We start from the raw sequence: 12,105 nt of genomic DNA on the forward strand, positions 1-12,105 counted from the left end.
CCCCAAAATTTCAATCCACTTTTTAATAACAGAACACCCAGTCTTCCAGTTACTGCTGACCCAATCTCTCTTACAATTTCATCATTATCTTCCGATATAAATAAAATATTTTGTTGATTCACTGGCCCACATAAAATTAATTGGTGGCAAAGGCTGAAGATAATGATTTTTTGTATTTCCATACTCAATTTGTTGATCTCACAGACTGGGTAGTAAACAGTCTGACAAGGCATCAGAGATTGTAAGAAAGTTAGGGCAGCGTGGTATTATGTATACATAGAGATACTCCACATTTCTGTGGATGGTATTTTCAAGATATAGTAAGTCTTTGAAGAGGAGGAGATAACAACAGAGATCACTGCACTATTGGTAACACTGACATCTTGCTTAACAGTACATTTCTCAGGAACATAGTGAATGAAATTCTTGTTAATTCTTGTAAATTTTCTCTGCACATCTTTCCTGTCAGAAGGTGACCAGAACTGCAGACAATACTCCAAATTGGGACTCACCAGGGTCCCATACAACTTGAAACATAGCATTCCAACTTCTGTACTCAGTACATTGACTTTTTAATCAACCTTCAATGTCAATTTCAAGGAATTACTGATCTATATTCCCTCTGTTCTACAGTACTCCTCAGTGCTCTATTGCTCACTGTTTAAGTCTGACCCTTGCTTATCCTCCCAAAGAGCAAGATTTGGTGTTCCAGTGTACCATATCTTCTTTAAATCACACTTTGAAACCTGGCAGCTTAGTTTGCAAGCTTATACAAAACAATCTTTAACAATTCACAGTTAATGTCATAAAAATTAAACCTAAATTCTTATGTAATTACACCCAACTCACCTGTCTAAACTTTGCCCTTGCTTCTTTTTCTTTCATTCTTCCATGTGCAACTAAGTAATCAAAAACTTCTCCTACATTGCAAGGATGTAAAAGGAGAAAGCATGTTTACTGAATGCACAGTCTAATATTAAACTTCTTCCCAAACATGTTCACTTTTCAGGGCTCTATACAAATGAACTCTGAAAAGCAAAGGGGTAGAAATATATCCTTCATCGCTTGCATTACACATGCAGCTGCAACTTCCCAAAATTTGGATCCATTATTCAGCGACCAAGGACAAATTTCAACCACAAAAGACTTTTTGGCTAGCTTTATCACAGTCCATGTTTGTTGGACCTTAGAATTACCAACACTAAGTTAAATGTACAAAGGAAGGACAGTCTCACTTCCACTTAAGAGTGAAAATAAAACACTTTAAAGCTTGCTGGAGATCCTTGACTGGAAGACAGCCACTGAATTAACTTAGCACCAAATCAACAGATAAACAGCTGAGGAATATAACACAAACCCACTTACATTGATTAAAATAATACATGGACAATTAAGAAACAATCAACAGCAGGTGCACCATATAGCTGTAGGCAAAATATATGCATCAGTTAGCAATACTACAAAAAATAGGCTAGGCAATTTATTTTTAATTCCATGAAATAAAATGATAAGTGACAGTCATCAAAAAACAAGTTACAGGTCAAATATGAAAGACAGCATCACAGAAATTTTCTTCAAATATTTAAAGTGACAATTTGAGGAAAACTGGTTTTAAAGCTTTTTATTGGTTGTGCTACTCTATATACTGTTCAACTATGAAGTGATCAAAATTAACAAATGGCACAGCCCCTCACACTAATAATGTATGCAAAAAAAAGTCACTTCAGATTTACACTCCATTTACAACTAAATGCAGATTATCTTCTCAAATTCCTTGAATAGTCTGTGCTCATGCAAAAAAAATATAATTAGAAGGGACCAAAGTAATTCAAGGTAAAAGTCTTACAAGTTTCCTGTTTAAACTGTGTGCCTTCCAGATTGATGACAAAGCTGAATGGATAAGTTTTACGGAGATTCAGTGATACAGAGGTTCACAGCAGGAGTTGAATTTCAAAGAGTAAAAAGTGGCAGTTTTATCTTTAAGTGGGACAAAGCTTGAAACACAATATACGTTGTGGCAGTCTGGTGTATCTGGTGTAACATTACTGCATTCCAATGCATTTTTCTTGTAGATATTTTTAGATAAAAGTTGATGCAAAGGACATTTTGCTGGCATTAGAAGTTTTACTGTCACGTTATTTAAACATGATTTTACCCTACCATTTTCTGAGGCAGAGATCTAAAGGAAACTGCTAGAAGAATTTAATGGATTTAGGTTTGTTAATGGATAAGAAACTTTGTATACAAAAGAGGAACATCTGTATGTGCCCATGTTTGTTACTTAAAGATAATTTGACCCAAATTGATTTGTCATCATTTAGTTATTTGCTGAGGATGAGAACAAAATTCTTTAACTTTTAACTCTCAACAGAAAAAGCACAAGTATAAGATACACCAAAATGTGAAGATTAAATTAAGTTGAATCTTTAAGGAAACCGCATCTCCTCCGTTTCCCAGTCATCTGCCTTTGCCCCATCTTTGCGCTGTCTTAAGGTGCTTAGAGGTGCACTTGTCTTCACCTATCACTGCATAAGACTCTGCATCAAACATATAATCCGTCGTCATTTGTGCAATCTTCAACAGGTCTCTACATCTTTACCACTCCCCACCTCCCCCTCCAACTCCCATAGGGATTATTCTCTTCATGATTCCCTTGTACATCCTTGCTGCTGCACTAATCTCCCTCCTGGCGTTTAAGTGCAGAAGTACTACACTTGCCCATTCACCTCCATTCAGGACCTCAAACTGTCCTTACAGTTGAGGCACCACAATACCTGTGAATCTGTTAGGGTCATTTACTCATCTGGTGCTCCCAATGTGGCTTCCTCTACATTGGTGAGACCCAACGTAGATCAGGGGACCCCTTTACCGAGCACCTCTGTTCCACCTGGATTTCCTGGTGGCTAACCATTTTAATTCCTATCCCCATTCCCATTTTGACATATTGGCCGATGCTCTCCTCTTCTGCCATGATGAGGCCACTCAGGTTGGAGGAGCAACGACTCAAATTTCATCTAGGTATTCACTAATCTGACTGCACAAACATCGATTTTCCCCCCAACTTCTGGTAATTATTTCCCCTCCCCCTTTCTTCTTTAATTCCCCTCTCTCACCTCTTACTGCTTCTCCTCACCTGCCTATCACCTCTCCCTGATACCCCTCCTCCTTCCCTTTCTACTATGGTCCACTCTCCTCTCCCAGCATATTTCTTCCTCACCAGCCCTTTACCTACAGCACCTAACTTCAAACTCCCCTCCCCCCACCCACCTGGGTTCAACTATCACCTTCTAGCTTGTCCTCCTTCTCCACCGCACACCTCCTTCTGTTGCCATCTTTCTCCTTTTCTTTCCAGTACTGTTCAAAGATCTCAGCCCGAAATGTCAACAATTTATTCATTCCTATAGATGCTGCCCAACCTGTTGAGTTCCTCAAGCATTTTGTATGTTGCTTGGATTTCCAGCAACTGCAGAATCTCTTGTGTTTATTAAATAAATTAATGTGCAAACAATAAAGGGAATTAATTTCCAAGGGACCACTAGGAGCATTACACTCCCCCCCCCCCAATACAAAGCAATAATGTTAAACTGTTTACTAATTTTCTAATCACAAACAAGAGAAAATCTGCAGATGCTGGAAATCCAGTTGTGTGTGTGACTAATTTTCTAAACTCATCATTCCTCAACAGATCCATAACTACGCACACCATACTGGAAGGATTGCTGATATTGGTATCAAACTGTACTTTCAGGTGCCCTAACAGCTAAATTGGAACCAGGCTATTCAGAAACAGGTTTCTTACAGAAATCAAAAGGAGATTATACCAAAAACTTAATTTTGAAATATCCAAAAAGGGATAAAGTTCGGAAAAGATAACCAACGATGCTGAAAAAATATTTCTTTTGATTTTAAAAGTACATTTAACAGAACTACTTGAATAAAGTGAGTGATACAAATCCAACATTATTTCAGTGAGATCTTCTCCTTGTGGAAACCACATATTACAAGAAACAGCCAAAGCCTAAACTTACCCCCACTTGCATACTCCATAATTAAATACAGCGTCTTCTCAGTTTCAATTACTTCAAATAATTTCACTGGAAGAGGAGAAGATTGCTTATAAACAACAGTAATGAACTAATTATTGAAAAAGTAATCACCATGGAAATAAATTATTCTGATACTGTCAGCAGCAGTACCATAACAGTTAAAAAACATAAACTCTAAAAGCAAAGTAACTAGTAAAAAAAAACCTTATGTTTGAATTCAATACTACCTTTGAAAGATTTAAGCATTTAAGCTGGATGTAGATGGGGGTTTAACTTTTCCCCATTTTTGTATTTCAAAGATATTTGAATTTCATCATGATATTGCAATGTTAATGACAAACGTCTGCGTCACTCTGACCAAGTTTCAGTGGTCACAGATATGTATTTTTTGAAGGTTTCGTATTTGAAAAATAAATTTGCTTCAGTATCTATGCACAGTATGTATTTGAATCCACTAGCATGCTCTGCAAAACATACATTTAAATAATGAAAATATACAGTGGAAAGAGAAACAGAATTTTGTTTAAGGTTGGAAATCTATCACCAGAACATGCACAATGTGGAAAAGTTAGAAATAGAAAATGCTTTAAGTTGAAGAGAATGGGAAATGTTTTAAGTTGAACAGAAAAAGGAATGTTTGTGGTTGGCTGGAGATCAAGACAGATTGAATGACAAGTGTTCGTTGTGATACCAATTGAGGAATGGCTATAAAGGCTTGTATTCCCAGGCACACTTCTTCCAGGAGCTTTAGATATTGGGGGATGGAAGAAAATAGGAGAGAAAGAATGCAAAGATTCTGATTTATGGGATATGAACTGAAGAAGCTGAAATTAAAACTGCTAATGCTGTGAACATCATTGCACTTTTCAGATAGTCAGCACCCATCTATTTCAAATATATCCATCTTCTACTCTCAGTCAGTCCTATGTCCTCTTATCCTCCCCTGAAATTGCTAAATTAATGATTTAAACAATGGCTGTTATCCCCTCAGAAATTGAATATCTTCAAGTGCGTGGCAATTAGTAATTTCTCTACCTGTTTGGGGTAGCAAGATAGTTATCATAATTGAGACGGATCCTGTTGTGCTCTCTTTAAAAGATTTTTTTTCCCCAATTGACATGACAGATTTATTCATCAATTTCATCACAGAAGGCAATAAGACTAAAAACCTGATAAATTCCAAGGACTTGATTATTAGCATTCCAGAGTTATCTCTGAATTGGTCACGGAGATAAACCTGTGCTCTGGTTATGGAGATAATGTTTACTCTGGTTACCATCTTCCAAAATTCTGTAAGATTCTGGAATATTCTGCAGTTTGGAGGGAAGCAAATATGACCCTATTATTAAAGATAGAAAATAATGACTGAGAAGTGTTGTACTGGACTTATGAAAGAGAAACTATGTTTAATGAATCATCTGGAGTACTTTGAGAATGCGTCTAGAAGAGTAGATGAGCAGGGAACTAGTGAGTGTAGTGCATTTGACCATAAGATATAAGAGAATTAGGCCATTTGGCCCATCAAGTCTACTCCATTTTATTATGGCTGAGCCAAGTTTCTTCTCAGCCCCAGTCTCCTGTCTTCTTCCCATATCCCTCATGCCTTGACCAATCAAGAATCTATCAACCTCTACCTTAAATATGCAGAAAGACTTGGCCTCCACAGCCACCTGTGGCAAAGAATTCCACTGATCCACCACTCTCTTGATAAAGAAAATTCCTTAGCTCCATTCTACAGGACGCTTCTCTATTCTGAGGCTGTGTCCCTCTAGTCTTGAGACTCTCCAAGAATAGGAAACATTCTCGGTGCCTCATGCCTTCAAGGCCTTTCACCATTTGATAGATTGGATTGTTAGAAGGCTTTATATAATGTTCAACATAGGAATTTGCTGAATAAACACAGAGCACTTGGAATTCAAGTTAATATACTATACACAAATAGACTAAGAGTTTGTTAACAGACAGAAACTAAAGAGTTGAAATAAACAGACCTCTCTTGCTTTGAGAGGCTGTGACGAGGTCTTTGTGGTCCAGCTATTAATAACCTATATCAACAAAATTTGTTTAGAGGACTAAATGTAATATTTCCAAGTCTGAATCAGAATCAAAGTCTTAGAATCACACAGCACAAAAATAGGTATTTCAGCCGACCTTGCCCATACCAATCATCAAGTGCCCATCACATTCAGCAGCACTCAAATATTTTATAATCTTCTGTGCCTTGGCAATTTAAGGGATAATTCAAATAGTTTTAAAATGTTGTGAAAATACCTGCCTCCACCACCTTTTCAAGCAGTACTGAGAGGTCTGCACGGAGCACTGGTTGTGTTCAAATTTGGATTTCTAGATATTGGGGGCATTAGGACATCTAGTGACAGGGCTGAAAATGGTGTTGAGTATGTTATGAGTATCATGTATGTTACTGAATAGTGAAAATGGCTAGGGGCTGACTCCAGATCCCAATTCTTATGTTATCACATACAGAACTTTCTTTTGTCATCTCAATGAACTGGAAAGTCAGGTACTGACTGCTTATTGATGATTAACTGTTAAAGAGTGAAAATTCCACAAGAATCACATAGTTCACTGAATCCACTGTAATCACTTCCATCACCTTTCAGTGGAGAGTGGTTGCTATTCCAATGAAATGTTATAACAAGTCAAACCCTGTAATTTATGCCTGTAATCAATTTGTTAGAAAAAAAACAATAAAAATACTTTCATCAATACACCCTGATGCAACAATCTTGGTGAAAGAAAGCATGTGATATATATTCTACAGGCTACTACTTTCAATCATGGAGGTGGGTTTTGGTCAAAGAAGACTTTAGAAGTATGATGTCCTCAAATTACTGATATGAATGTATTTTAAGCCTTTTAACAAAGGCTTTAGAGCTACTTCCCAAGAGAAGTTTTTAAACTAAGAGGAATAACATTGGATACAAGAGTGCTAGCATTTCCCAGGAGACCTTGATAAAACCAAAGCTAAGATTAAAGATAGTTTTGCCATGATACTCTAAAAATAATTTTTTAATGCTGCTGAATGTTGATAAATCTATGAGGAAATTGACACACATGGTTGTCCTTCTGTGAACTTGGGTGAAGCATATGCCATTCCCACGTGCTTTGCATCTTTACTTCTCACTTCCCTACAGATATAACTGGAGCTGAGTTATTTGGTCTTCCTCAGCATGATCCACGTGATTAACAAATGGATAATCTTGGTTTGGTGACTGTTACTGAGAATTGGAGAATGTTTACCATTATATTTTCCCTGCTTCTGTAGCTTTTGTGGGTGGAATAGTAAAAGAAAATGTGTACTTAAATAGTTCAGTTGTTTCTGCTATAACAAAAGGATGCAGGCTGCAAAGATAACCTAGAAATACCCAATAAATTACACATAGAGTAACATTCCTCAACTCTGGACCCTTGTTGAGCTTATCAACTTTGCCTTCAACTTCCACCCTTCCCTCAAATTTACATGGTCCATCTTGGACACCTCTCTCCCCTTTCTTGATTTCTCAGTCTCCACCTCTGGGTGCAGCTTGTCTACTGATATCTTTTTATAAACCTACTGATTCTCACAACTATTTTGAGTATACCTTCTCCCACCCTGTAAGTTGTAAAATTGCTACCCCTTTTCTCAGTTCCTGTTATCAGGATGAGGCTTTCCATTCCAAAAAATCTGAGAGGTCCCCCTTCTTCAAAGAATAGGATCTTCCTTCTACAACCATTGTTGTGGCCCTCACCCGCATCTCCTCCATTAATTGGACATCCTCTCGCACTCCATCTTTCTGTCACAATAACTGGGATAGAGTTTAGCTTGTTCTTACCTATCTCCCCATGAGCCTCCACATCCAACATATTCTCTGCAACATATGCTATCTTTAACAGGATCCTCCCACTAAACTCATCTTTCCCTCCTCCCACTCTCCACTTTCTCTATATATGTGACTCCCTTGTCCACTCATCACTTCCCACTGATCTCCCTCCTGACATTTACCCCTGCAAGCAGGACAAGTGTGGCAAATGCCCCTACATCTCTTCTCTCACAACTATTCAGGGCCTCAAACAATCTTTCCAGGTGAGGCGACACCTCCCCTATGAGTGTACCAGGGTTGTCTATTGTATCTGGTGTTCCTGGTGTAACCTACTCTGCATTGGCGAGATCCAACAAAGATTTGGGAACCTCTTTGTTGAGCACCTTCGCTTTGTCCACCACAAAGGGCAAGTTTTCCTGGTGGCCATACATTTTAAGTCTACTCATTCCAATTCTGACATATCAGTCCATGTCCTTTTCTATTGTCATGTTGAGACACTCTCACGTTGGAGCAGCAGCACATTATATTCCGTCGATGTGGCCTCCAACCCTACTGCATGAACATCTGTTTCTCTAACATCTGGTAATTTTATGCCTTCCCCCTTCTCTTTTTCCATTCCCCATTCTGGCTCCCCTCTTATCTCTTCTCTTGCACATCAATCCATCTGGGGCCCCTCCTCCTTCCCTTTCTCTCACAGTCCAATCTCCTCTCTTATCAGACTACTTTGTCTACAGCCCTTTGCCTCTTCTACCCATCACCTCCCAGCTTCTCAATTCATCCCCCACCCTCACTCTCCTACCTCCCCCCACTTAACTGGTTTCATCCATCACTTGCCAGCTGGTACTCCTTCCTCTCCACTGGTTATCCTCTCATCCCTCAGTTATCCTCCCCTGCCATCACCTCCCTCCTTCCCGGTGTTCTATGGTCCATTGTCCCCCTCTTATTAGATTCCTTCTTCTTCAGCCCTCTCCCTCTTTGACCTATCTCCTCCCAGCTTCTTTACCTCATTCCCCCCCCCCCCCCCACTGGGCACCCACCTTCCTCCTCACCTGGCTTCACCTCTCACCCGCCAGTTTGTACTACTTTCCCTCCCCTAATATTCTTTTTCTGGTTTCTTCCCCCTTTCTGTCCAGTCCTGATGAAGGGTCTCAGCTTGAAACATCGACTGTCTATTCCTCTCCATAGATGCTGCCTGATATGCTGAGTTCCTCCAGCATTTTGTTTTCTTGCTCCGGGTTTTCAGCATCTCCAAAACTCCTATGCTTAATAAAACTCTACTGAAAATGTCTTGTTGCCATACAAGTTACCTGTTATGTCCTGAGACAGGAAGGTTTAATGCTCAATGAAACTCGTATGTATATTATTTTTCTAAGAATTATTTTAAGAAACACACTGCAATAACTATTCTAAGTAGGCACAAATACTTTTAAAAGTCCTGGGATTCAATCTATTACACAAGTCTTATTTTTCTAAAAGAAGTACTGAGTTAAAAAGAATGCAATAAGAAGTAGATGTGGGAGAGGTGTATGAGGTGTCAAATCAGAAAAACAAAAACCATAAATTCAAGATTGAACATTGGAAACTCATGTCAGAGAAACATCTTACCATACAACTCATAAGATTTGCTATCTTTATTAGCCAAAGTCAAACACAATAGAAAACCTGACAAACCTACTGCAATTCTTTGAGGAAATTACAAGCAGGGTAGACAAAGGAGATGTAGTAGATGTGGTTTACTTGGATTTTCAGAAGGCCTTTGACAAGGTGCTGCACATGAGGCTGCTTAGCAAGGTAAGAGCCCATGGAATTACTGGGAAGTTACTAGCATGGGTGGAGCATTGGTTGGGTGGTAGAAAACTGAGTGGGAATAAAGGGATCCTATTCTGGCTAGCTGCCGGTTACCAGTGCAGTTCCACAGGGGTCAGTGTTGGGACTGCTGCTTTTTATGATGTATGTCGATGATTTGGACTATGGGATTAATGGATTTGTGGCTAAATTTGCCAATGATACAAAGATAGGTGGAGAAGTGGGTAGTGTTGAGGAAACAGAGAGCCTGCTGAGAGAGTTTAGTGGAATGGGCAAAGAAGTGGCAAATGAAATACAATGTTGGTAAGTGTATGGTCATGCACTTCGGTGGAAGAAATAAATGCACAGATTATTTAGATGGGGAGAGAATTCAAAATGCAGAGATGAAAAGGGACTTGGGAGTCCTTGTGCATGATACCCTAAAGGTTAACCTCCAGGTTGAGTAGTTTGTGAAGAAGGCGAATGCAATGTTGGCATTCATTTCTACAGGTATAGAATATAAGAGCAGGGATGTGATGTTGGGGCTCTATAAGGCACTCGTGAGACCACACTTGGAGTATTGTGTGCAGTTTTGGGCTGGTTATTTTAGAAAGGATATAATGACATTGGAAAGGGTTCAGAGTAGATTCACGAAAATGATTCCAGGAATGAAAGGGTTACCATATGAGAAACGTCTGGCAGCTCTTGGGCTGTATTCCTTGGAGTTCAGGAGAATGAAGGGAGATCTCATAGAAACATTCTGAATGTTAAAAGTCCTGAATAAATTAGATATGGAAAAGTTTTTTTCCCCATGGTAAAAAAGTTTTTTTCCAAAGCTTCTTCCCAGGACAAGAAAGCACGACTTCAGGATTGAAGGACAAACAATTACAACAGAGTTGCTGAGAAATTACTTTAGTCAGAGGGTGGTAAATCTGTGGAATTTGTTGCCACAAGCAGCTGCGGAGGCCAAGTCGTTAGGTGTATTTAAGGCAATTAATTTAAGTGATAGATAGGTTCTTGATTAACCAGAGCATCAAAGGGTATGGGTGAAGGCCACGGGACTAAATGGTGATGCAGACTCGATGGGCTGAATGGCCTACTTCTGCTCCTATATCTTATGGTCTTATAAAACTAAGTTTGCAAATATAATGGTGGAGCCTCCCCACTAGTCTGATGTGCACCATCTTCAGCCTTTTCAGGAGAGACTTTTCTATGTCAGAAAACTAATTCACATATTGTGTGACGCTGACAATTTAGTTAACTCTTGCCTGACAAAGAAAGCTGCACAATACAAAGATATATAAGCAGATAGATCATATCCAATTTCTACACTACTCTAATTTCAGCTAGCAGTGCTGAATGGGGACCTTAGCACCTAGTGCTCAAAATTCAGCTACACTTGTCAGAGATCTCCATTAATTAAAAAATGACAGTGACTTTGGATTTTAGCTACGGATTAAAGTAATTTTTTTTAAAATTATGAGATAGGGAGGATAATCTCAATCCTTTCTCCACAGTAGAGTAGGGATAGGAAAGGAAACAGCTGAAGGGGCCTCAGGGTAAGTTTTACCATACAGAGGGTGGTGTGTATATATATATAACAAGTTGAAAGGTACAATTACAATGTTTTAAAAATAAATCATCTGGACAGCCATATGGATAGGCAAATTTTAGAGGGATAAGGGCCAAAAGCAGGAAAATGGAATTCAGAGTCAGGCTTTTTGGTTATGCACACCTCTCACTCCTCAGGGTCTCCAATAATGAATTGCCACAGCCAATGAAACAAAACCCAACCTGAGACACTGGATTCGGAATAGGCAGATTTTATAAAGTGAGCAAAAATTTTGTAAGAAAAAGCTGATAAAATACAGAGCACCTCTTACAAATATTTATCATATTTTGAATGGAGAAAGATGGTGAATAGACCTGTAGAATTAAAAAAAAGATGATCTCATGGAAGAGTACAATTACTATTATAAGTTATGATAAGTATATATTCCAAAATGAGTAATATTAAACCTTACCTATATTGGGATGATTCAAAATCTTCATAATTCTTACTTCTCGAAAGAGCTATTAAAATTAAAAAATAATGTTAGAAATGTGCATTTTCTTTTAAAAATAACACTGCAGACAGTTCTCCATTTTAGTATAAACTTCTGAAACTCATCATGAAGCCATCTGTGCAATAGAGTACAATACAAGGAGCATCTATTTTTGATCTTCAACAAAAGACTGGGATTAGTGTCAAAAGAAACATAATGCAGAACAGAACTATTCAGTGTACTAATACACAAGCTCTTTCACCTTTGCAACCTTGTTTTTGAATCCAGCCCGAGGGAGGACTTTCCGTGATACAGTTGCATGCAAAAGTACTTTAACACTGAAGTGCAACTGCAAAGTAGTATTGTAATTGGTATTTGGAGATGATCTGAAACTCAGGACATGAACTG

At 38.6% G+C, this 12,105-nt stretch overlaps 1 protein-coding gene across 5 annotated transcripts in view; it reads right to left on the reverse strand.

Annotated features, from left to right (window-relative positions):
- mark1 (MAP/microtubule affinity-regulating kinase 1) overlaps nucleotides 1–12,105 on the reverse strand; it is a 176,767-nt gene that overhangs the window by 38,318 nt on the left and 126,344 nt on the right. For all 5 annotated transcript variants that reach the window (XM_059985821.1, XM_059985818.1, XM_059985820.1 and 2 more), the window contains 3 exons: nucleotides 11,677–11,725; nucleotides 4,029–4,094; nucleotides 850–920 (listed from right to left, as the gene is read on the reverse strand). In XM_059985821.1, coding sequence (XP_059841804.1) covers nucleotides 850–920; nucleotides 4,029–4,094; nucleotides 11,677–11,725 — 186 coding nt within the window. The remainder of the gene's footprint in view (nucleotides 1–849; nucleotides 921–4,028; nucleotides 4,095–11,676; nucleotides 11,726–12,105) is intronic.

The sequence above is a fragment of the Hypanus sabinus genome, chromosome 12 (genome assembly GCF_030144855.1).
Source record: "Hypanus sabinus isolate sHypSab1 chromosome 12, sHypSab1.hap1, whole genome shotgun sequence".
In the NCBI taxonomy this organism is placed as follows: Eukaryota; Metazoa; Chordata; class Chondrichthyes; order Myliobatiformes; family Dasyatidae; genus Hypanus; species Hypanus sabinus.